Source organism: Ochotona curzoniae, unplaced genomic scaffold, assembly GCF_017591425.1.
Source record: "Ochotona curzoniae isolate NIBS_2020 unplaced genomic scaffold, NIBS_Ocur_1.0 contig_832, whole genome shotgun sequence".
Classification (NCBI taxonomy): Eukaryota; Metazoa; Chordata; class Mammalia; order Lagomorpha; family Ochotonidae; genus Ochotona; species Ochotona curzoniae.
This window is the reverse complement of record NW_024466580.1, coordinates 5,406,250-5,434,091: the sequence shown is the minus strand read 5'-3', so window position 1 is coordinate 5,434,091 and position 27,842 is coordinate 5,406,250. Positions and strand designations below refer to the sequence as shown.

At 39.1% G+C, this 27,842-nt stretch overlaps 1 protein-coding gene across 2 annotated transcripts in view; it reads right to left on the bottom strand.

The window, feature by feature from the left end:
* Nucleotides 1-27,842, bottom strand: part of ARHGAP32 (Rho GTPase activating protein 32) — a 191,511-nt gene that overhangs the window by 143,337 nt on the left and 20,332 nt on the right. Inside the window, exons 3-5 of one of the 2 annotated variants that reach the window (XM_040992673.1) lie at nucleotides 2,412-2,503; nucleotides 1,839-1,880; nucleotides 1,394-1,478 (exon numbers count right to left, since the gene is read on the bottom strand). In XM_040992673.1, the coding sequence (XP_040848607.1) occupies nucleotides 1,394-1,478; nucleotides 1,839-1,880; nucleotides 2,412-2,503 (219 nt within the window). The remainder of the gene's footprint in view (nucleotides 1-1,393; nucleotides 1,479-1,838; nucleotides 1,881-2,411; nucleotides 2,504-27,842) is intronic. The other variant, XM_040992674.1, reaches the window with a different exon arrangement.

Sequence of the window (27,842 nt, the reverse complement as noted above, 5' to 3'; positions counted from 1 at the left end):
AGATTGACAGCGATTCATAACTGTTGCAATATCTAAATCACTTGAGCAAGAACCTCAGAGCATGCCCTACACCCGGGACTTGGGGAGGGTGGGAAATTGGGTGGGCCTTCTCCCTTAATACCCCCCTTTTAAACATGAAGGTAACAATATGGAAAACATACTAGTATTATCCACTTTCCTGTAGCCCTTGAACCTTCTTACTCTAACTAAGTATGTAAAGAATGTCAAAATAAATTTTATTAAGAAAAAAAAAATTATCAATCTGAAAAACAAATGAATGTCATTTTCATAGATCCTGCAGATCAAATTGATCTAATTTGCTACGAAATAAAATCAAAACATTACAGTTTCAATCATGTCTTGTAAGTTTTCTTTTGCAGAAAGATTAAAACCAAGGTGACTGGCAAAAGGGAGAGAAACGTATCTATATAATGCACAGAAATTAAAATATTTTAACTTTTCAGCCTACTTTAAAAGACAAATATGTTTTTTAAAAAGTCTTTTTTCTCCTAAGAAAATATCATTTTAAAAATACTAAAAATGGGCTGGCATAGTGGCACAGTATGCTAATCCTCAGCCTGCAATACCAGCACCCCATATAAGCACTAGCTTATGTCCCAGCTGCTCTACTTCCCATCCAGCTCCTTGGTCATGGTCTGGGAAAGCAGCAAAGGATGGTCCAAGTCCTTGGGTCCCTGCACCCCTGTGGGAGACATGCAGGAAACTCCTGGCTCTTGGCTTCAGACTGGCTCAACTCTGGTCTTTGTAGCCATTTGGGAAGTGAAGCAGCAGATACATGACCTCTCTATATATATGTCTCTCCTTTGCTATTAATCTTTGAAATACAAAAAATTAAAACTAAAATTTTCATAAAATAGTAAATAAAATTTTTGATTTTTTAAAAATATTAACTTGTAACTTACAGTAAGAGCAAACTAACTTTGCATCAACAAATTAGATTCTATAATTATAAATAAATGGAAAAACCACTAATACGGTATTTTTAAAAAATAATCAAGTAAAACCAATTTAACCTGCCAAGTATCAAAATTTAATTAAGAAAATAAGAAACTTAAATAATTTCAGAACACAAAGCTATTCCACAGACCTACAGACATATGAACACAATATGATTCAGGACACAATACCAGACAAAGCAAGGAGAAATAACTGATTTTCCTTAATGGATACATGTTAATTTGATGGTTAAGTTTATGCATCCATATGAAATTAATTCACATACAGCTTTTGTATTAGTCAACAGAAGGGAATTTTTAAAATTACCTCAACCAGTAAGACATCAATAGAAGTAACTAATTAAAAGTATTTTATACTTGCATGTGTATCTATGTGTGTAAATCATTCATGCCTTTAAAAAATATCTTGACTATACCTGAATGCTGCCAAACTCAACATTCTCATAATGGAAATGTGCACACTCGGCCATCTTCGGAAAGTGACCTTTAGTGAAGGGTAACCTGAAGTACATCAAAATAAATAAGAATTACGATGATGGAATAGTCAAAATTACAAAGTCTAAAGAGAAAACACAAGTCTGAGAGCTCATGCAAGCAAAAATACTGAATAAGCACATGCACATGAGATACATATGGCCACACAAACTGTCTCAAAAAACACACAAAATCAAATAAAATATTTGCATTTAGTGCACACATCAAAAACAATATATATGTGTATATATTATATATATTATACACACACTCATCTAATCTTCACCTAAATCAGTATCCACAGAAAATATATAAATTTGCAGGAAATTAATTCTGAACAGCCAGCTTCTAACCAGAAGCAACACAAAGTACAAAACCATATATTACCTGTGAATGTTGTCACAACCCATCAGTCCTGTGGTTGGAGACCTGGATGTATAATGAACATTTTTATCCTGTCTTCCCTCTACATACACGGGAAGTACATCCATCTAATATTTTTTATAAGTGAAAAGACAGTTTTTACATTTAAAACAAAATAGGATACCTTTAGCTATTTCACTTAGCAGTCAACTCTTAGAATCTACCTTAGGCTTCTTGAAGGCAAAACTGAAATCTAGCAATCTTTGTAGGTGACACACCTATTTTTCTAAATGAATAAGAACAAACCTTAAGAATAACAAGAAGGTTATGCTTGCTCTATTCCAGTTAAAGACATGTGACCTTAAAGACAACAGCATTCATCATTTTATGATAAAAATAAACAATAAGGTTAGACATGTAAATATTCTGCAGACCTATTGCATTTACTGGTGAGCTACAGTACAAGGGAATGGTCTAACTTAAAGGATGCACAGAAATCATACTTAATAAGGAATTTAGACAAAAGCTCTGAGGACAACAAAAGAGCTGGCTTCATTTCCAGGAATCCTTTCAGACCCACTATAGAAAAAAACTTACTTTTTCACATGCTTGACCTTCATGCTGGCTGTACTGCCACATGTCTTCAGAGTAAGATCTCCAGGAATTTCTGGCACATCAGCTCCTCTCGCCTTGAAAAACAAACAAAAATAAATGTACAGGCTATCACTTCGGCACGAAAACTAGACGGTAATTAATTTTTGATAGCTCTTCTGATTTGTACCAACAGGAACACATTTTGCTGTAAAAGTCTCTTCTTAAAATTAGTACTTATCTGACTTTTGTTAATTAGTAATTAAAACATTTTCATTAAGTTTTACCTTATTAAGAGAAAACTTCCTGTGAAAATAAGAACTATCATGCTTTTGTAATCAAATTCTAAAATCAAGTTAAGAATCTACTTCAAACTACAAATCCCCAAGGAACTACTGAAATAAAATAATCTCAGTAACAATTTTGAATAAAAGCTAAAGCAGTAACGTGAACTTAATAATAGGATCACAACATGCATTTCTCACTGTAAAACCCAAAATGACAAGTATATACTACTTACAATACTTCTAACTTATTCCTTAGGCTGTCATAGTTTCAGTTTAAATTTCACAGAATTAAATTTTTCACAAAATTAAATTTTCACAGAATTAAATTTTAACTGTATTATTTTAAAAACTGAAACTCAAAAAGAATTCTTAATGGTTTAGATGACATAAAAATCAAACCCAAATATCTTCCAAAACAATTTTATGCTACAATATCTATAATCTAAAACTGAAAAAAATGTAAACTGATACTTTATATCCCATGATGATAGCCACATGATTCAACAGTAAAGAATAATATCAGATGAGCACTTAAAATGAATTTGAGAGAATTGCAAATTATATATATATACATATACATATATATACATATATAATGTTTCCTTGTTTTAAAAAAATCCAAGATTGTAACCCTCACTGATGGCAGCTGGAATTGGGGGTGGGTTGGGCTAGGTCAGACTACAACACCTACTGGCAAATGCTGAGGCAAGGGGGGCCACGCCATGGCAGACTGGGCCACAATACCCAACCAAAATACCTGAGAACCAGGGAGGGAAGAGGCAAAGCCACTAAGGGGAAAGTGGAAGGCTCCCCTGCTGGACAGCCACTCCCACTGGAGAGCATGAGTTGGGATGGGGGCAGACCAGACCAGGCAGAGCTCTACAACACCTGTGGGCCTCATGTGAGCTGGCTCAGGGAAAAGTCAGGTTGGGCTGACTGTTCCAACTGGTGCAAGCATAAATCAGAATGGGTGAGGGTTGGTTGGGATTTGCTGCAGCATCACCTGGCAGATGCTGGCACTGGAGGCTAATTCTGTCTAATTAAACCACAGAACCACCTGGAGAGTGCATGTTCTGGGAGTGAGAGTAGCCGAGTAGAGAACTAGTGGGTACCTCCCTCTTGGGTTACCACTCCCACTGGAGAGCATGAAAACCAGGACTAGGGCAGCGGTGGTTAGACAGAACGGCATCTGCCAGAAAGTGTGTGGGGCTGGATAGTAGGCCTGGTTGGGTTAAACTAGGTTTCAATGCCCATTGAGCTGAATGGGATGTGGGACAGACTGGACTAGTCTACTGTATATACTGGCAAACATGAGAACCAGGACAGGGGGTGAGCCTGGTTGGAGTTACCGGGGGTTGCTCTGACTAGGCTGTAGCTCCCACTGGTTGCAGGAGGGTTGAGTGTATGCTGGGCAGAATTAGGTTGGACTACAACACCCATTGTTTCGTGTGGAAGACAGGTCTGGAAACAGAACTGACCCAGCAATTTCAACTGCCAGCATGTGCATAGCAACTGGGGTGATGGACTGTGCCAGACCGTGTACTGGCAAGCACACACAAGAATCTGGTCTGGGATCACCTCAGACAAAGTTTCCTTGGGGATTTCCCCAATTGAACTACTGAATTTAGAACACCAACCATGAAGAGAACTTCAGGTTCCATGGTCAGACCATGGACCATGGAGTGCATGTGTCAAAGCTGAGTGGCCCCACAGGCTCAGATGGAGCAGTGGAGAGCACACCCAGATGCACATGCAGGCTATGGCAGTTTATCGCAACCTGCAGCAGAACCTGGTACCACAACAGAGGACTGAGGACAAAACAAATCAATCAATCCCACCAGCCATGTGTTGGCAGTGAAAATCTGGGCAAACGGAGACTATAAGGTAGACTATGTCAATCAGTGGATTCTGCAGTGATTTCACTGTACTTGGAATGGCAAGATTGGCAGCAATTCAGAACTGTTGAATTATCAAAACCACTTGACCAGGACCCTCAGAGCATGCCCCACTTCGGGAACCCTGGGATGGGTGAGAGGCTAGATGGGGCTTCTCCCTTCATCTCCCCACTACCCCAGAGACAGAAAAATATAATAATAATAATGTGGAAACAATAGTCTTACCCACTTTCCTGTAGCCCTTGACCCTTTGTGCTCTAAATCAACTACATAAAGATTATCAAAATAAAATAATTACCAAAAAAACCCCAGCCAGGATAATTTGGATAAATGCCTTAAAAAAACATTTTTTTTTAAGAAACATGAAGTAGCAAAATAAGAATATGTAGGAATTAACCTTTCATTTATTATCATATTTCACTGGACATAACTTTTTCTTGACAAGTTCCTTTTTTGGCAAATTTAACTTTTTACAAGGGTTGATATTTCATGATCAATTGTTCTAACAAGTCTTTTTATTCCAAAGAGAAAACGATATTTACTATATGCTTCAGTAATGAAACAGAACTCAGTTCATCTTGCAATTAATACACAGATTCACTGAAATTTTAACAAATTTAAGACTCATTTTTCCTTATTTTACCTCTACCTTGAAAGTGACCTATTTCATACTACTCAGTTATTATTATCCTTTAGCAGGGACTCCCTATTGATAGAAAATATTTCTTGAAAGACTAAAACAAAATTTAAAGAAAAAGAAAGAATCACCTAACAAAACAGGCTGGCAAACTTTTTCTTCAAGGATAAGCTGCCTCTGCCATTATTCAAACTGTAAACTTGGTACAACAGTACAAAAGCCCATACACACTAATGAACAAGTATGATCATGTTCCAATATACTTTTATTTGCCAAAAGAGTCGGCCACCAACTTGAAGATGGCCAGCATCTGACCTAAAAGTTTGATGCCACAGTGAATAAGCCATGATGCAACTTATATATTGCATTGTCCAAATACTGCACTGTCATAATTTTAACTGACACACCATCTTCAAAGTCTGCATCTTTGTTTCATTGAAAATATTTGATAATATTTTTGAAAATTTGATGAGATTTGAAAATATTTGACAATTCACCATTTTTTGTTTTCTATTCATCACAGAAAAGCAATAAGGATAAAATGTCTTAAAAAAGAAACTCCAAAAGATGAAAGGATGATACAACAACTCTGCAGACTCTGTACAGATATAAGCAACCATGCAGGGCATGGGCAGATGTTTGGCCTCACAGTGAAGACTTTGAGATAACTGCTTCCCAGATAGGAGTGCTTGGCTTCAAATCTGGGATCCACTTCCAATTCTAGCTTCCTGCTAATGCACACCATGGCAGGTCACCAATAGTGGCCCAAAAATCCACATGGGAGACCTGGCATGAATTCCTGGCTCCTGACTTGACCATGGCTCAAACCTACTGCAGACATCTGGAAAACAAAAGTGGATGAGAGTTTATCACCATCACGACCATAAAATCTCTCTGACTCCCAAAAAAGTAAACATAAGTAAATTTGAAAAAAAATTAATTGCTCTGATGGACTGACAATGTCCCTGAGATAAAAATGATAATTACAAATCCAGTTCTAAAGACAACAGGCTGTATTCTCTAATCAGTCACTGAACTGAAAAAATCTTCTTAGGCAATTTTTATAACTTAAATCACTTTGTCTTCTATTTTTAAAAAGTGATTCTTACATGTTTATATTTATTTACCAAAATTTACTACACATGCTGATTTTCTATGATTAAATTCTTATGATAGTTTCTAGCAAAGTGTTTTTTTTTTTTTAAATTTGTTGTGGGAATTGTGGATAAAATTATTTAGGAAAATAAGAGAATCAAAAGGATCCAACTGTTAAAGTTTCCAAAAGGTGATGACTATTCAGAAGACCAAAAATTAAAGTATTTTCTTTTGTAAACACTTCCCGGTGTTAAACAGGCCTCATCTTTAACAGCTAAAGAAAAATTAGAAAACCTGCCCATGAAAACCTCTCATCCATATGAGGGAGGCACGGCACAAACAACACAGCTCTACAACCAGAAAAGACTACGGTGTCAGTGGGCACATGACAAAGTTAAACCCAACAGCCACACAAAAGAGCCTAAAATATACAAACTGCAAGTTAGGAAAAGAAACCAAATTATGGTCAAGTAACTTTAGAGGATCAACACTCATCAGTTTATGATCACGCAGAATCAGTCTAGTAGCATTTTCTTACAATCCAGAAAAGTTTCAACCACATTCTGACCACACATTATATTTTCGTGAGTGAAACTAAGTTGGTTCAATTTACTCTTTTAATACAGACAGAATTAAAAGGAAACTATTACTTAATACCCAATAAACTAAAAGGGTTTATCTATATTCCTCCAAACAATATTGAATTTCTACTCCAAATAGATTGCTTGTGTCATTTTATTCCGTTCTCCAAACAAAGATTAAGAAAACTGCTTAAAAAGCACAAAATAGGCAAAATGCTGTCACACGGGAAACTCACAGAATTCCAAGATGCTGACTGCCACACATGCCTGCTCCAGCCACTGCAGTCATTTGGGAATGGAACCAGACAATCAAAGATCTAGTTATCTCTGTTTCTCCGCCTTTCAAAATAATTAGCTGATTTTCCCTATTGACAAATTCTTGATTATCACTTACTTATGTTTCCACAACTAAACTTGTAACAGCACTCCACAGAAACAACACTTTTCAACAACTGAAAATTAAAGAGACCAGAGAAGACAACCAACATATGTTCTTAAAAAGGCACACCATTTCCATGTAAACTCTGTGGCAAAGCAACAGTAAACTCCAGAAGTGAAGACACCCAGATCTCAGAGTCCCTGAGTTTATTACAGGTTCCAGCTCCCAATCACTGCAGATCCCAGGACTCAGCAGTTATCCTTCAAGTACTTAGATTCCCATCAATTTATGGGAGACTGGGATTGCATTCCCAGCTCCCAGCTCCAACCCAGTCGCATCCCAGTATTCTTGGGCATTTGCATACAGAGCCAATGAATGAAGGTTCATATTTTCAGTATAGCTCTCTCCTTCCCTCCATCTCAAACAAATATATTTGATTTTAAAAATTTAAGATTTATTTATTTTAATTGGAAAGTCAGATATAACAGAGAGAAGGAAGGACAGGGAGAAAGATTTTCTGTCCACTGATTGATTCCCCAAGTGGCCGCAACAGCTGAGGCTGAGCCAATCTGAACACAGGAGCCCAGAGCCTCATCTGGGTCTCCCACGCGGGTGCAGGATCCCAAGGCTTTGGGAGGTCCTTGATTGCTTTCCCAGGCCACAAGCAGGGAGCTGGATGGGAAGTGGAGCAACCAGGACATAAACCGGCACTCACATGGCATCCCGGCACTTGCTAGACAAGGATTTAGACACTGAGCTGTCATGTTAGCACCTGATTTCTTAAAATTCTATACATTCAACTCCAGTGATCAACTGACTTTCTTGAAAAGTAAATTAGTATTATTTGTAGGGCAGGTTTGGAAGAGGAATGTTCTTTTAACGTTTCTTTACTGTGGAAGAATTTTATTTCATTTTCAAAGACAAAGGGAAACTTTGCTGGATACATTATTCTGGTCCAATAATTTCTTCCTCTTAGAATCTGGAATATGTCACTCCATTCTCTGTGGCCTATAGTTTCCTGTGAGAGGTCTACCGTGTGTTTAATTCACATTCCTTTATATGTCGATTGATCTTTATTCAGATGCACATTTAAGGAACTTTTCCTTATGTTCGATTGAGGAGAGCTTGATGATCATGTGTAGTGGTAAAGATCACTTTTGGTCAAGCCTATTGGGAATTCTGTGCCCCTCCTGGATGTTGTTTCCCAATTCTTTCTCTAGACTAGAGAAGTTTCTCTTTATTATTTAATTAAATGCACTTTTAATCCCAGCTTCTTTTTCTGTACCTTCTGGAACTCCCATAACTCTTATATTTGGTCTTTTAATAATGTCTTAATTCTTGAATACTTTTTTAGCTTGACATTGCTCTACTTTCAGCTTTTTTATTGTTTCCCATGGTGGCAGGAAATATCTTCTAATTTTGAGATTCTTTCTTCTGCCTTCTTCATTCTATTATTAAGATTTTGCACTGAATTTTTAATTTGCTCTATTGCTTCCTTCATTTCCAATAATTCGGCTTGATTTTGTTTCAGTGTTGCTATTTTCTATGCGACATATTCCTTAAATTCTTGCATGTGCTTCTAACTGTTCATAAGAAGCTTTGTAACAAGTATTTTTGAATTCTGTATCCCCTATTTTCTCCATGTCTTCACTCCAAGGTTGGCAAACCCTTTTGCTCCTTTGCAGGGGAGTTTTCAGTAATATTTTTGACAGAGAAAAGGAATAGCACCCACTAAAACCTAAGGCAAATGTGAAGAACATCCCAGTAAAATAATAACAGAAGACTAAATCAATGAACAACCCATTGCTAAATGACAGGAACAAATTACTAACTATTTATATTAACCTTCAATATAAACGGTTTAAACTCATCAATCAAATGTCAGACTAATAGGCTGGATTAAAAACACAGAACCCATCAATTTATTGCCTACAGGAGACACATTTCACCAACAAAGATCATCAGAAACTATATCTCATGGACTTTGATGCTTTTAGCTTCATTTCTTCAAAACATACCTTTGGTCATTACATTCTTTAATGACTCAGGTCATACAGTAATATCATTTTCTTCAGGAAGGCTCTTGATTTTCTTTTGCATTTCTTCAGTGACACATTAGTTACTCGGTAGTATGTTATTTAACTTCATGGCGTTGTAAGTTTCTATTTTTTCTTGCAGTTGTTGATTTTGTTTTGTGGCTTTTCATTTAGGGAATGTATACTAACTGTGTAAGGGAGGCCATCATATACAGTAGCATTTTTGAACTTCATGGCATTATAAATTTCTGTTTTCCTTCCTGTTCTAGTTTTGTTTCGTGGTTTTTCACTTGGGGGGTTTACAGTGACTGTGTAGTAGAGACTGACATTTTTAGATGTGAGGATATGGTACAGTGTGCATCTATACTTCCGGATTGAAGATGGACTCCCAGTGAAACTGTTGGATGTATTTTGACAATAGGATGCTGGACATTCTGGCCATTATCTATGCCCACAGTGATGTTTATGAAGAAATATGCTGTTGTGATGATATGGGACAACTCGGTGGGGGCGGGGGGAACTAGGGGAAGGGATTTGGGAAATCTCAGGTCATATGGAACTGTATTATAAAATGGTAACAAGATGAAGAAGAAGAAAGTAAATTATTATCTAAAACAAAGGTTTCAAAACCTTTAAAGGAAATAATACACTGAAAACTGATTTTATTGCCTGTTTCCTAAATTTACTTTCATACCTCTTATTTTCACCATGTGATTCAACTAACAATGTGTTCATTATCCTAATTTATACAACCCTATCTTCGAAAGTCGAATTCAAATGCACATATTGCATTTAAGCCTACACCAGTCAGGGAACCATCTAAGAAAGTACAAAATAGATTACCCAATCTGAGAAACTAAAATGTTTAAGAAAGACTGAAAACTCTGAATAGATCCACAGATATCTATTGGACAACTGAACACATCTTTTAAAGACTGAGGTTAAAGAAAAATAAACAACAACAAAAAATTAGAACAGAGGAAAAAAAAAACTTGGATCCCTAAAAACTTTACAAATGTGTTGAAAGATAAATATTTATGAATCAATAAAAATCTATGAACCAAAGTACCAGAAATTCCTTAAGAGCACAAAGAAACATAAAGAAACATAGATCCATATATATAAGGCACAGAGGTGACAAGGACAAAAATGTTGACTTTGGGTTTTTGAGCAGAAAGCATAGAACCAGAAGAGACCAGCATAGTACACATAAAATTATGAAAAAAATTCAACCCAGAAGCTTTATCAAATGAAAAAATATATAGAAATGAAGTAAGGCTAATGATATGCTCAGATATAAGAAAATTAAGATAATTTGTCACCAATGGATAGGCTCCAAAGTTAGTATTAAAGCTTCCTCAGGTAAAAGTAAAATTTGGATTATATGCATTTTCTGCTATGACACCAAAAACAATAAAACATTAGAGATATGTAACAGAGAGCCAATGTTTAATTAAATTTTCTATGTGCAAGTGGAAGCTGGCCTTGTAACAATGTTTGAAAACTGAACCTGTAATGCCTGTAATCACTAGCCCTAAAGGAAGGGACCTACACGGGAATAAATGCAAATTTTACTTGAATTGTAAAATAACTTTGAGTAGAATATGAAAAGCTAAGTAAAACTAATAATATACTAAAACCAGAAAGTATTATGACCAAGCGAATAATCTCAGGAGTGTTAAATTGATTTAACATGTAAAAACAAACCAATGTAGCTCATTACACAAACTAAAAATAAGAAAATAATTAAATGCTATTTTTTAAGGCGATAAAACCATCTGAAAACATTCTAAAACTAATTGATAAAAAGAACAAAAGTCAGCAAACATAAGTCAATGTGATAAGAAGTAGAATGAAAGAAACTAAGTCTTTCCAATTTCATAAATATTTTTCTTCATATCAAGCACAACACAAAGATACACTTAATTACCAAGGCTAATCAGCATTCTTTTGGAGTGCATAGCCAGCACAATAGGGAAAGTAAAAACAAAAAAAAAAGGTTACACACATGTAAAATTCAAAATTACACTGCATCTCTTGGACTTAATCTCAGAATTGAACAAATAATTCATCAAAATATCTAGTAAAAGATATAACATGAAAATCAACATTTTTACATATTCATGTATGAGCAAAAAACAAGTAGAATGAAAATTTTAACACATCATCAATTACACTGAAGAAAATATTAACTACTTAGGCTCACATCTTAAGAAATGGGATCTTGCCAGGTTCTAAATGCTTGCATCCTCATTGCACTCATGATGAAACCTCACCTCTGAAGAAATGGAACTTGGAGAGTGATTAGGTCAAAAGTACTCTAACCCCAAGAATGAGATGGTTAATACAAATGACCTGAATAGGGACTGTTTGCCTCATCCATTGATTAGGGACCACACAGGGACCATCTTTTAGAAACAGACTCCTCTAGACGGTGAATCTGCCTGCTCCCTGATCATGGACATCTTTCACACCAGGATTGACAACACCAAGTTTACACTGCTAAAATGCCTGGATTCAGGCCAGGCGCCATTTCCTATTGGCTAAATCCTTGTATTGCATGTGCTAGGATCCCATATGAGCACCATTTGTTTCCTGGCTGCTCCACTTCCCATTTTTCTCCTTACTTGTGGCCTGGAAAAGCAGCAGAACATGGCCAAAAGCCTTGGGACCCTACACCCATGCAGGAGACCTGGAAGAATTTCATGGCTCCTAGCTTTAGATCAGCTCAGCTCTAGCCACTGCAGTCAGTTGGGGACAGAATCAGTGGATGGAAGGATCTTTCTGTAGATCTGCCTTTCCGATAAAAAGAAATAAATCTTTAAAAAAGATGCTTGGATGCCTCCTGGAGTGCGTGGGTTTGATTCCAAGCTCTAGTTCCTCACTTGAGCAACATGCTAACTCAGACCCAGCGAGACAGCAGTTACAGTCTGAGTGACTGAGTTGCTACCACATACACGGAAGTCTGGACTTGTGTTACCAGATCCTGGCTTCAGCCCCAGCTGTGGGCGTCTGAGAAAAGAACCATGAGATTGGAGCACACTAAAATTTCTCCCTCTGCCTCTAAAATAAAACTTGAAAAAGATTTAATATTATAAATAAAATAGTGAATCAAATCCATTAGTGAATTAATAAAAACATCAGAACAAACTAATTTCGTTGCAGATATACAATAACAATCTAATAATCTTAAAAACAGATTAGCATTTAATCTTAATTATAATAATGAATCTTGATTATATCAAGGCATACAACCAAGTACCAAATTTTGTGATATATCAATGTAATATATTTAGATGAATTTGGAGGCAATGAGATACTAAAGGATGTTAAATAATGTGCCGCAGGAAGGAGGTAACATATTACAGGACTTTTATTTTCAACTTTCTCAATACACTTTTTAAAAATCTGTGTCTAGGGCCTGGCAGCAAGGCCTAGTGGCCAAAGTTCTCACGTGCCGGGATCCCATATGGGCGTTGGTTCTAATCCCAGCAGCTCCACTTCCCATTCAGCTCCCTGCTTGTGGTCTGGGAAAGCAGTCAAGGACAGCCCAAAGCCTTGGGACCCTGCACCTATGTAGGAGACCCGGAAAGAATTTCCTGGCTCCTGGCTTTGGATCAGCGCAGCACTGGCTGTTGCAGTCACTTGGGAAGTGAATCATCAGACGGAAGATCTTCCTCTCTGTCTCTCCTCCTCTCTGTATATCTGACTTTACAATAAAAATAAGTAAATCTTTAAAACAAAATCTGTGTCTGCATGTGTGTATGGCAGAATTATCACACTTACAAAAGAAAAGTGAAGGGGATACTACCACTCCGCACAACAAATTCAAAGGGACTTTTAAAAGCTATCATCACAAGGGCAAGCAGGCTGAGCTGCCACTCGGGACACTCCAGCTGAATCAGCATGTCTGAGATCTAGTCCTGCCTACTGTCAGTGCAGAGCCCTGCTAATGTGCAGGTGACGGCTCATGACCCCTGCTACTTACAGAAAACACCCAGACGGAATTCTGGGCCTGCACCCAGCTGTTCCAAGTATTAGGGAAAAGAACCAGAGAAAAAGGAATGACCCTTTCCCCCATACACACACCTTTCAAATAAGTAAAAAATAATTAATAAATAAATAAATAAATAAATTTTTTCCCAAAAAGGAAACAAAGGCAAATAAAAATAAATCAGAAGTTCACCAAGAATAAAATTCATAGCCCCGAGTATATATTATAAACTCAATTACATAAGAATATGTGTACAAGACCCGGCATGATAGCTTAGCAGCTAAAGTCCTTGCCTCACACACGCCACGATTCTAAATGGGCTCCAGTTCTAATCCCAGTGGTCTCACTTCCCATCCATTCCCTGTTTGTGGCCTGGGAAAGCAGTTGAGGACAGTCCAAAGCTTTGGGACCCTGCACGCACGAGGGAAACCTGGAAGAAGCTCCAGGCTACTGGCTTTGTATCAGCTCAGCTCTAGCCGTTGCAACCACATGAGGAGTGAATCATCAGACAGAAGATCTTCCTCTCTAGTCTCTCTTCCTCTCTGCACATCTGACCGTCCAATAAAAACATATCTTAAAAAATATATATATGTGTACAGAATTTACATTTTTTGACAAGAATTCATAGATTAAGATCTCAGGCTTATAATATACCACAAGCTTAATAAGCAATCAAAAACCATATCCTTACTGGTTTAAAAATGCTAATAAACTCCTTTAAAACTACAGTGCTTAATTAACAAGGAAATTATTTGCTTCCCTGTAATCTGAACCAGTTAAACCACATAGGGAAACATTACCTTTTTCAGGAAAATGTAAATTGATAAGGAGTACGTACAAGACAGAATTATCCTGCATGTTTCACTGATCCCTATCGCAAAAAATATTCCATCATCATCCAGTGGCACAGATATTTATTTATTTTTTAAAAATTTATTTATTTTTATTGCAAAGTTAGATATATACAGAGGAGGAAAGACAGAAATATCTTTCGTTCAATGATTCACTCCACAACTGACTACAATGGCCAGTGCTGTGCCAATCCCAAGCCAGGAGCTCTTCTGCATCTCCCACGCAGGTACAGGGTCCCAAGGATTTGGGCCATCCTTGACTGCTTTCCCAGGCCAAAAGCAGGGAGCTGGATAGGAAGCAGTGCTGGTGGGATTAGAACAGGTACCCATATGGGATCCCAATGTATTCAAGGCGAGGACTTCAGCTGCTAGGCCACAGTGCTGGGCCCAATACAGATATTTAAAGAATGTTTCTCCTGGGTCCCGGCAGCATGACCTAGTGGCTAAAGTCCTTGCCTTGTACGCACCAGGATCCCATATGGGCGCTGGTTCCAATCCCAGCAGCTCCACTTCCCATCCAGCTCCCTGCTTGCGGCCTAGGAAAGCAGTCGAGGACGGCCCAAAGCCTTGGAACCCTGCACCCGCATGGAAGACCCGTAAAGAATTTCCTGGCTCCTGGCTTCGGATTGGCGCAGCACCGGCCATCGCAGTCACTTGGGAAGTGGATCATCAGATGGAAGACCTTCCTCTCTGTCTCTCCTCTCTGTATATCTGACTTTGCAATAAAAATAAATAAATATTTAAAAATATATATATATTTCTCCTGGTTCCACACTCAAATAAAGCATTAACACTGACTAGGTAACTGTGAAGTGACTTAACTGTGGGGAAACAGTTTTCTGATGTTTAATCATGAAGGTATCTGTCTTTTCATTCAGTCCTATCACAATCCACGAATACCTCCTTTAAATACCACAAATACCATGCTAAATAATATTACATTTTTTTAAATAAAAAGAAAGGGATGAGGAAATGAGAAGGTGTTTAATAATGTTTAATTCAGAGCTGAGAGAAATCTTATTTCAACCATCCCACCATATAGCGTGAAATGAAACAGAGTATTAAAGGCAATTTACATAGTATATAAGTAACAGCAGTTGAATTGAATATTTACGACAAAACCTATCATGTCTAATATAGGCATACAAAACTAGATTCAAAACCAATGGAATTCAAAAAGTGAAAAACTAGGACAGTTAAAATGTTTTTCTCATATCAAAATCAAAATATGAAATACAAAAGTTATTTTTAAGATTAACAAAAATATGGTACAAGAGTGCAGTAAATATTATCAATTAGAACACAAATTCAGGGCAAGCCTTTTGTCCAGTCATGAAGACATGCACACCTAGGTCCAGCCCACAGCCCGTGCTCCTACTCCAGCGTCCTGCCCACGCACTTCTGCCACTCACTGGAGACGTGGATGACATTTCTACCTTCTGACTACAGCTCCAGCCCAGTCTTGCTATTGCAGGCACTTAGGAGTCAACAAGCAGACAGGAGCTCTGTCTTTTAAATAACTAAACAAATATTTTAAGGGGGAAAAATATAAGCTAATAAAATCCTTCTAGGAAGTAATCTTTGAATCTCTGTACTTTTCGAGTAAGTAATTTCCTGTAAGATAATTATGAGAAAGTAAAATAATATACAGCTATTTGTCACTGTGCAAAACAGAAAGCAAATTGTGACACTATGGAAGAAATATTTGGGCTTTAATTTTCTGGCATACAATTCCTAAAATTCTTAGAATTTCAAAAGTGATAAATGTCTTCTGCAGGCTCACAGCCCTAAATACGTTCATGTTGAGGGCTGGTCATCTCACATAGCTGGCAGGATTTAGAGGAATGGGACTTCTATCCTAACACATTAAACTCCAGGAAGAGAAGAAAGACTGAAGACTAATTTGAGCACCAATGGCTAATGTTTAATCAATCATGTCTATATAATGAAGCTTCCACAGACACTCAGAAAGACTCATTTCAGTAGAATACATGGGGGCTCCAAGAAGATATGTAAGAACACATTCACATCCTGGGAAGTTGGCACACCCCAACTCCGCAGGGATACAAGCTCCTAAACTTCAACCCTTCCATGCCTTACCCTATTTACCCTTTGTACTTGCTGTTTATTTGTATCCCTTATAACAACCACTAAATACAGGAATTTCTTTGAGTCCTGGGAGTCCTCTAGCAACTTAATTAAACTTCAGGAGTGGGTTTTAGGAATCCCATTAATAGTCAGTGGTCAGAAACACAGGTGAAAGAACCTGTGTCCACAGCTGGCGTGTTGAAGTTAGGGAGGGAGGCAGCCATGGAGACCCAAGTCCTCAGTCTGTGGGATGTGATGCTATCTACCGTGTCTGCATGAAGCTGGATTGCAGGACACTAAGACAATGTGCTGCAAAACTCACAGGCTGCTGGCTGGTGAGGAAAAACCCCAGCCCTTTTTGAAGTCACAGAACTGGTATGTGTTAAATACTGCTGAGTGAAAGTAGAGCAGAAACTAGACTTGTTTATTTTTTACTACAGAAGCCCAACTAATTAAAGGAATAGAAATAACACATACTTTTATAGAGGGTGCTAGGTAGTCATTAAATAGGTTTATTAGCATTTTTTATTTAATGCCACTAACAACACACTGCACGTATCAATTTCCTCGAGGCAATCAGTTTTATGGAATGTTAAATTTAAAACTTCTGAAATATCTATAATCTCCATCTATATTAAATATATTATTAATTAAAAAAAAACATTAACAGTGTGGTAGTCAAAATTCTAAAGAGTCCCACTCAACCCCTTTATCCCAACCACTTCAGGTACTGAGCTGACATAATCAGTAGAAGGAATTAGAATTCCAGGTCAGTGGATCTTAAAACAAAAATTATCAGGGATGGGGATGGGAACAAGGGTGACAGTTCTAATCACAAGAGCACTTCAAAACCAGAATTATTTGCAAGTGGTAGCAGAATGGAAAGTGAAAAGAGCTTAGAATAAATGGGAATTCGGTAGCCTCTGGGAGGAGAGAATGACTCCACACTAACAACCAGGAAGGGAACCGTGACCTCAGCCCCACAATCCCAGGAACCACATTCTCCCCAAAGCCTGAGTGAGTCAGAGGGCAGATTCTTCCAAGAGCCCAGAGTGAGAATCCAGAGCAGCCCACACTTTGATTTCTGCCTAAGGAGGCTCTAAGCAAAGAACCCAGTTCAGCCCACTCTGACTTTTGACCCACATGACTGTGGGATAACGAATGGGCAATGTTTTGAGTACAGAATCATTTCTTTAAACAGCAACAGAAAATGAATACCAACAATACGGACTCAGAACCCCCCCAGGGACTTCAGGCTCCTCTATTTGTCAAGCTATTTAAACTCTTCCCAGGACTGTAACTAGCAGCCTCAGAAGCCCAACCCTTACTGGCTTTAATCTTCTAAACTTCCTGCTAAATGCTCCCATCCCAGGAGTGAGGGTCTCAGCTGGAGGAAAACTCTGCTCATGGAAACTCTACAAGTGGAATACAAAACTGGTGGGAACTACCCCAATCTAAATCCAACAGCCAGCTCTCCTCTCCTCTTACTTCTGTTTCTACATTTTTTCATTATCCCATATTTCATCTGCTGATTACAGAACTACCCTCCATTACCACAGGTGAATGTTTTTTTTCCTGCTCCTCCTTCTAAAGGTCTTTATTTTTTTTAACTGCAAAAAAATTATAATTTATGTATCCTTTCCAATGATTTTTGTGAGTACTTATACATATACAGTGCCTAGTGTCATTATCCACAACTCACTTCTACATTTGCAAACAAACTCGTCCCGATTTATATACACATATCAGGGAAGATTCTACAGAGACACAGTCTAACATCCACACTGTATTTTCTGTAGACAGCAGGATAGCAGAACTGTTTTAGCCACCAGATGTGAGTGATGCTTTGTAAAATATCTGTCAGTAACTTAGCAAGACCTAAGTCTCCAAAGGAGATTGTCAGAAGCATAAATGTTTTAAGAAGTATCCTCTATGTCCACATCTTCTTGTAACTGCTGCACTATTTCTACCAGCAGGTTGTTCTAGAAGTTTCTTCCTTCCAATGTACCTAATTGCTTTACTTTCCTCCCATGATATAGAATGAAGAATACTCAGTAGTTTCTGCATTGTGGCACCTTACAATAAAGTAGCAATGCTTTCATTGAATAAGCAAGAAGACACAGAATTACAGATTGCTAAAAATCGTATATCCTGAAATGACGGAAAAGGGGAGATTATCAACAAAATAATATTGATTTAAATTAACAATTTGAGGGAAATTTGCCTACAAAAAACTTCAGATATTTATTAAAAACTATTTGTACTGTACAAGGTCTTAAAGCAAATATACTAAAAATAATCTCAACCCTGTAGAAAACAAGATATAGGCTTGAATTTTTTTCTTTCCACTTTCCTGAATTTTTACATAAGCAGCTTTGTTTTATAAGAAGCAAAGGGAAACAGGAAGAGAAAAAGAAAAAAGGAAAAAATATTAAAACATAAAAAAATAAAAACTAGCTGGCTTCTTCCTATCATGCATGTCACCTTACACTGACCATATATAAATGCATAAAAAACTGTGATAAATAAATGAAACTATTAAGTCTACAACCGGATGTGCAAACCTAAGTATTAATGCTTAATGTCAGTCTAGGAAAGAACAAAAATAAAAACACTACTCTGATGAAACGTACTCATGCTGAAGAGTACAAAAAACAGGATATTTTAATTAATCATGGAGCCAAATCATGCATTGTCTGGTAGAAGCCAAACTCATAGTAGAGCTGCTTCCCAAAGCAAAAAAAAAAAAAAAAAAGACAGAACACACTAATTCTCTCCACTCTTCCTAGCTCCCATATTCTGCCAGTGCTGCCCATTCACCAAATCTGCTATGTAGTAAAGCTGAGAAACATCATTTTCAGGAATCAGTCCCCTAAAGTACTGAACGGAGCAGAGTAAGTACAGGAATTACCAACCCAAAATTCACAACATTCATTACTCAACAATGAACAGTACGTATATATACAGAATCAATCATTTAAATGCTCTCTGTACTTTGATAAGGCAGAGCAAATAACATACATATATGTGATATTAACTGAAAAGTGGTATTTTAATACTCAATGTGAACTGTCAAGAAAAGCAAACTAATCATCAAAATGCATAACTAACACTACAGAAAACTGAAAGTGGCCATCTCCATATGCATTCATAAAAAATAAAAAAAACAAACATAAATGTTAACTACATACTACTATCAAAGTATTTTTGTTGGAGAAGTAGAGTCACAGAAAGAGGAGAGACAAAAAGATCTTCCAAGCAACCAAACAGAATGGGAGAAAATTTTTGCTCACTACACAACTGATAGGGGACGAATATCCAGGATTTACAAAGAGCTTCAGAAACCCAGGGACAGTTAAAAAAAAAAACTGTAAAAAAAAATGGGCATAGGAAATGAACAGACACTTTTCAAAAAACAGATTCAAATGACTAACAGACATATGAAAAGATGCTCAAGCTCCCTAGGTATAAGAGAGATATAAATAAAAACCACGTTGAGGGACCACCTATCTCCAGTTCCTAGAATTTCCTGACGGATCTTCAAAACTATGGGTTTCCCTATAGCTTATGTGACCTCGGAAGTGCAGCAACTCCCTTGAATACAATGCTGCCCCTGGAGAAAACGGAATTCCAGTGGAACTGCCTCTAAGAAGTGAAAAACTAAATTTGTTTAATATTCCTCTTATTCCACTACAGGTCAGGAGTGCAGAAAAAGTCTCCACCTTCTTAGAATGTTTGAGGAAGATTTTAAGTGCAACTTATTATTTATAGATAACAAATTCTTTTTTTTTTTAAGATTTATTTATTTTTATTGGAAAGTCAGATATACAGAGAGGAGGAGAGATAGAGAGGAAGATCTTCCATCCGATGATTCACTCCCCAAGTGAATGCGACGGCTGGTGCTATGCTGATCCAAAGCCAGGAGCCAGGAACTACTTCCTCCAAGTCTCCCACATGGGTGCAGGGTCCCAAGGCTTTGGGCTGTCTTCGACTGCTTTCCCAGGTCACAAGCAGGGAGCTGGATGGGAAGTGGAGCTGCCGGGATTAGAACCAGTTGCCCATATGGGATCCCGGACGAGTTCAAGGCGAGAACTTGAGCCACTAGGCCATGTCGCCGGGCCCTAGATAACAAATTCTTAATGGCCTTACACATTAGAAAAGCCAGAGAAATTTATGGTGAGAACCAAGAACAACCCTGACACCCTCTTAAAAGGAAGTTGTGTGTATAGAGCAGGAGGGGATCTTAGGGTGGAACAGGAGGATAAGAGGAGGTCTGTATCCTAGTCCCAGAGACTCCCGGAGGCCTCCCAAGTGCTATCGCCACAGAAACGATGGATACTTCGTCTAGGATTGTCAGTATGGACACCAAAAAGCGTATCCCAACTGCCCAGGAGATCACAGGGAATATGAATGCCCTCAGAGGCTGAGAACTCTGAGGTCACTCATTTCCCACTGGATTTCCCATACAGGATGGTAGCAGCCCCAAACCCTCTCACAGGGTCTGGTGACATAGGAACTACAGCCAAGAGCCCTGGGTGGTACTCAGAGATAAAAGGGTTGTAAATTTCCTTTTGGTCTCAGGAGAGGAGCTTTCTCTGGTCCTTATCTAATTCTAGCCTTGGCTCCCAGTCCTCTCTTACACTGACCATCAGGGTTGCTTGTGAGCCCCAACATTAGTTCAGATAGGTAGAGACTAATAAAGGTCAGCCTTTATATATATACATAAATTCTGGAACAGCCAGGGAAAAGGCCAACTAGCCTATACTTGATCAGCCTGTACTTACTGGCCAGGCTCCCTATTTGCTTTTCCTGGACTTTACTAGGTAGGATGTAGAGTTAAATTCTTCCTCATTCACTGGGTTGTTGGGAATTTCCCTGCTCACCTGCCTAAAATTTTTCTATTCTTCAACTGTTAAAATGCAAAGTTTCATAAAACCATGTTTAACCACTATATACTGCAAAGTTTAAATTGTGGCTTAATTTTCTCCCCAAAAACGTTATCAACAAGACATAACTGCATAGAAAGTTTGATCTTAAGTTTGTACTTAGCTGTTATATATGATGGGCGTTAATGTTGATGCTTCCACTGTTCTGTGCCACTCTGATTTAGGTTAAACTCAAAAATATGTTAGCCTGGGAGAAAAAAAAAGTTTATGGCAGCTGGTTGTATATATACTAAAACTGAGATGTCAAGGAAATAGTTACAGGATGTGGTTAAGAACTTGCATTTTCTAACATACTGGTCACTCAATACCATGTTAATTAACTTCATGATGTTGTTAATTTTTATGTCTCTTCCTGTTGTTGAAGTTGTGTAGTGACATCTCACTGGAGGAGACATTCTACCAGCTCTACTTTCAGACCAAGGATGGTCTCCCAATGAAACTGTTGAATTTATCTGGACAATAAAATGCTGGATTCTCCACATGGTCCATACTCGCAATGAAGGAATCAGGACTGGATATGATCTGTACTACTGTAACAATATGGAGGAATTCAATTTGGGGGGAGAGCTTGGGGAGGGGTTTGGGGAATCTCAGAGCCTATGAAACTGTCATAAAATGCTATGAAATTTAAAAATTTAAAAAGTATCCATAAAAAAAAAAGACACTGGACTAATGCATGCTTCATCAAAGCAAAACTCGACTTCTGAACTGACAGTGATGGTAAAGAGCAAATCTTACTGTTTAATGTCATAATGCCTAAAGACCACAAGAGACCCAGGAACATATCTCCAGGAACATGTGTTATCCAGCACCACCAATGAAGTATCACAAAACAGGGTAAGAGGAATCAAAGGTAAATCCAACTATCTAGATAATTCACTCAGAACATAAACAATCATCAGTTAAAGCCCAGAAGTAAACAATGCAGTTATTCCTACTCAGTTCTTTACTTTGGAAACAAAAGAATATGGGTGACCAAAAACATTTTTTTTTCTAAAAGCAACTCTATAATTAGCTCACCAGCATCAAAGGAATCACCTTAAAGTTCACTTCTAGAAAATATTTTCTCAGATAGAAATGATTAACTGCAAGAAAATTTATTCAAAGGGAGTATTTAAAACAACTTCAAAAGAATTATTACCAAGCACCATTAAAATAATTAGCACATCCCTCTACTAGCTAACAGCTGGTTAATCAACTTAATGATTGAACACATCTACATATTAGCAAAATTTTTAAAGGTTCTGAAATTTATACTCTTCTAAAATTAGGGTTGATCATTTTCCTCATTTCATTGCATTTCCCTAGATCATTAAGAATAATTCTATTTATTGAGAAGTTTTGTGATTTGCCACAAATACATGATTTCAGTAATATAATTTTATATAAAGATTCCTCGGAAAAATCTAACAATATATTGTTACCTTTAAAGATATTTCACTGAAGTAAATTACTGCTAATCCTCAACACTGCTAGAAAATAATATTCTGCTTTTACAATTGGGTTTTGTATACACTATCTACTAATAAAAATTTAGATGTAACATATGTAACAATATGTATAGTATTTATACATAGTATTTTATTATAGTATATACATACATTATACAGTATGACTAGACAGGAAGAAAGAATCAAAAATGAAATGCTTAAGAGCAGGACCCGAACTGCGCCATGCAGCTGCAGACATGGGGGCTGTAGACTGCCCAGACATGGGGGTTGGGGATGTGTGGGAGGGAGAACCACTGGGTAAGTACTTCACAGGTGAGCAATGACTTATGGGGGACTTCCACAGACTGGGCCACTACAACCACAGGTAAACGAGGGGACTGATATCAGGTGGTTTGGAGCAGGAAAACCAGAAGACATATCTGGGTCAGACCAGGACACACTCCTCCCACATCAGAGACCCGGACTGGGCTAGCTGGCATTGATCACAGACCAAGGGCACACACGAAAGCCAGTGCAGGGGAGCCTTCCTGGCAGAACTAGATGATATTACCTGCCAGTGAGTGTTGGAGCAGGGGTTGAGCCACTTCAGGCTGGGACACGACACTAACCGGCACATGAGAGGTCTAGGGGCAGATTCTGGGAGATTTTGTGGGCTCATTCCTATGGGACTGCAATACTCAAAGGTCTGCGTGAGAGCTGGGGGTGGTGGTGGGCCAAGCCCACCATGACCATAGAGCTCGCCATCATTTGTGAGAACTGGGGTTATTAGTAGGCCAAGTTGGCCCAGACTTCTGCACCCATATAGAACTGGGTGTGGGGGAAGGCCAGGATGGAGCATCCACCAGCACACACAAAGTTTTAAGACTTCGGAAGGGAGGGGTCAGATGAGCTACACTGGGCAGGGGCCTAGCATCCACTGATATGCATGAGAACTTGGTCCAGGAACAGGCCTGATGGGAGAATTTAGGGAACTAGGCTATAGCTTCCGCTATTGAGCACGAGTTGGGGCTGGGTATTTAACAGACCGTGCAAGGCAGCGCCACGTGTCAGCAGCTTTGGGCTGGCTCAGGGTAGACCAGACAGGGCTGAGCCAAACACTGGCACACACAGCAACATGTGGGAGCCAGGACAGGGTGCAGGCCATGCCGAGCCAGAATGTCATACCTGCTTATTCACATGAGAGCCAGGGATGGGAGCAGGCCTGGCAGAGCTAGGATGTAGCCCTCACCAGCTAAAGATGGGACTGAAAATAGGAAGGGCCAGGCCATGCTGCAACATATGATGGCAAGGGCCAAGACAGGAGGATAGGTCATGCTGAGCTAGGTCAGAACAACCACCAACACATGCAATATTTGGAGCTAGGTGTAGGCCTGGTCAGGGTGCCAAGGGGATTCCCTCACTGAGCTGTGGTTCCCACTGATAAGCACAAGAGTTACAATAGTGGGGGCAGGTGGGGGAGATAGAAGACTGGGCTGGACATGGCTGTAGCATCCCTCGGCATGTGTGTGGGCTAGGTGTAAGGGAGTGCCAGATAGGTCTAGGCTCCAGCACCCACTGGCACTCACAAGAGCCAGAGTGGGTGTGGAACAGGCTGGGCTAGGTCATGGTACCCACTGAACCATATGAGAATCAGGTCTGAGGATGGACCCAGGCACAACTGGGCTAAAGGACTCAACAGTAAGAACCAGAATGGGTACAGGTAATTAGGCAAGGCCACTGTATCTGCTAGTGAGTGCCAGGATATTAGGCATGCCAAGTCAGGTTGGAGTCAAGCAGCCAAACATGCATTGGAGATCTGCATAATTAGGAGGTGGCCTGATAGAGAAACGTCAAGTTACAGACCCCTGCTGGTGAGTGCAAGAGAGAAGGCTGGGGGTAGCCCAGACTAAGCAATCACAAGTACATATGGGTCAGGTCTCCTGGCAGGCCAGGTTGGGTCACAACACCCTACACTTTACATAGGGTTGGGATTGGGAGCTGGCCAGCCTGGATTAAGCTGCAACACCCACTAGAATGAGCTAGAACTGGGGGCAGGTCAGGCAAAACCAAGCTGTATTACCCTCCAGACAATGGCAAGGTGAGGCAGGGCAAGCCAATCTGGGCAGAAGTACCCACCACTACATGCAAGACCCCGGGCTGGGAGCAGGCCTCATATAGTGGCTGTTGGTCCATTGCTCCCATTAGTGAGTGTGAGAACTGTGAGTTGGTGGAAGACCAGGCTGTGCAGGGCTACAATACCCATCAGCCTGCATGCTGGGTTTGGGGAAACATCCAGGCTGGACTAGGCCAATACATCTGCTGATACATACAAAAACCAAAACAGGCTAGTTGGATTTTGCTGCAGCATCTATTGCCAAGTGCTGGGACTGGGTGTGAAGTCATGCTAGAGTAGACTGCAGTGCCACCTGGAAGTGCAAGTTCCAAGGCTGAGTGAGCCTAGGAGGGAAACTGGCCACTCCTCTGCTAGGCTGCAGCTCCTACCAGTAAGCATGAGAAGCAGGGCTAGGAGCAGGCCTACTGGGTAAGGTGGCAGCATCTGTCAGCATACATGCAGGGCTGGATAGTGTAGTTAGTCAGACTAATCTAGGCTGCAGTACAAATGAGTGTCTATGAGAGCAGATGTGGCACAGGTCAGACGAATCTGCTGAACACACTAGCACACACAGAACTGGGGCTGGGGGTGAACCTGCTGGGGGTTACCAGCAGTCACTCCAATTAGGCAGTAGTTTTTACTGGTGTACATAAGGGCTGACAGTGTACTGGACAAGGTTAGGCTGGGCCACGGTATACGTTGGTTTGCATATGAGATGGGCTGGAGACAGAACTAAATGAACACACACACCAACATGTGAGTAGGCTAACTTGGGTAAAGGACTAAGCCAAATCCTGAGTCAGGTATAGGGTCACTTTAGGAAAAATTTTTGGGAGGACCCGACAACTGAAACACTGGGCTCAAAACTCTGGCTACAGGGAAAAATCATAGGATCTGTGGTTCAGCCTTGGAATGCATGTATTGGGACTGGGCCTCCTCAGCTGCTGATGCCTGTGCAGTGGACAGCATTTACATGAGGAACATGATAGCCGGTTCATTAAGACCTGCAGAGGAGGTCGAGAACCATGTCAGAGGATGGAGAGCAAAACAAATGGGCCAACTCTTCTGGCAAAGCTTTGAGAGCAAGGATCTGGGCTAGTGGATACACTAAAACGGACTGTCAGCCAATGAATCTTGGAACGATTTCCACAACCTGGAGCAATGAAACCAACAGAATCTCCGAACTACTTAAACCACTTAAGCAATACCTCAGAACATTCCTTTCCACATCAGGGATCCTAGAATGACATCCAATGGCTGTCCACCATTCCTGGGTACTGCTGTGATTTGGCTGCTCAGAGTAAGCCCCTCTTCTCTCCTCCCATCCCCAAACACAAGAGGAAAAAATGGAAAGCAATTGTCTCACCCACTTTTCCACATACCTCAACCCTCTCCATCTTAATTAATGGTCCACATGGGCACATACCCTTCCCAACTATATAAACAACATCATGAAAATAATTTTAAAGTATTCTTAAGAAGCAAAAATTTTATTACAGGAAGACTCAATAAGGTTTTAAGATGATTCCCACACTTCAGCTGAGACCCAGAGAAACAATTATTCTAACAGTACATGTTTTCTACAGTGTTCTCCCTTGCATATTTTATAAGCTTACAAATTTTTTTAAAACCCTTGCTACAAATCTCATGTGTAAACATAACATCCAAATTACCTGATGCTTGAATAATACAGCATCTGGAATGTACTCTTCACTTTATTAATTAACAATGAAATGATAGTTTAAGCATTGGTTCAACAGTTCAATGCTCAGGTTTAACTTAGGCAACTGTAACTTTTCAACTTTTTTTTTAAACCTATAATGATAACAATTTCCTATAATCCAACTTCATGTGCATTAACTATCTTAGGTAATCAATAGCACTTGATTCAAGCTAGAGATTCCTAACAACCTTCAGCCAAAACAGCAAGCATCACATAAGTGGATGAAGTAGATGGAGGCTTGCATTTGTTACTAAGGAGATGTACTGGCAGAAACTCAAAACCCGGACTCTGCATATTAATCAATGGCTGGATGTGTGATTGCTCACAAAGGCATCATTACATAAAACATTCAGTTTTTAAAGGCTGTGAGATGATAAACATCCTCTGTTTTAAAATCCATCCATCAATCAAAAATTTAAAGTTAAATATCATACAGCAATAACAAAGCTAAACATATTCATTTAGAGAGTATTTTCAAGGCATTTTTAAAGACTTTTTATTCAAGCTGCAAATGTTTTTTGCAGAGCGATGGGCAAAAGGAATCAAGAGTGTAAACACTAACGAAAGCAGACAACTATCTCTTCAAGGAGCAATCTGTATAACACACACCAACTCTCAAATCATCTCTCATTCAAGATTATTCAGGAAGGAATAATCCAGCTGTTATAGGAAACTTCTCTTTCAACAACTGAGCAATACAGAGATAAGTGGCCCAAATGCAAACAGTCACTTCAGATAGCCAAGAAAAATGTTCCAACAGCCCCACTTTGTCTTAAAATACAGGAAGGAAGGGAAAAATAAAGAGACAAAAACACATTTATGAATAAGAAATGAATTTTCAACAGGCAGGAAAATTGAAAGTACTTTCAAATAAAAATAAGCAGTAACATCTGTGCAAAAAATGATAATTTCATTTACTTTAAAGCATATTCACTGAGAGTTTAAAGAGGAGACAGCAATAAACAAAAGTAACAAGTCTCTTTATTCCTGGAATTTAACAAATAAATGGAAAGGGGGGCTGCATTGAGGCATGCTGGATTAAGCTATTACCTGCAAAGCCAGCACCCAGTTCAAATACCCGCTGCTCTACTTCCAACCCAGCACCCTGCCACGGTGCCTGGGAAAACCTTTGCAACCATGAAGGAGACCCACATGGAGCTGCAGGAGGCTGGCATTGGCCTGCCTGGCCCAACCCTCGTCACCGCGGTCATATGGGGAGTCACCAGACAGAGATCCCTGTCTTTCCCTCTGTAACTCTTTCAAGTAAATTAATAAATCTTAAAAAAAAAAACAGTAATCATACAAATATTCAGTAATTTTAAGTACTATGGAGAAAGCTCAAAGTAACAAAGACCAAGAATAGGGTTTATTTTTTAATAGTT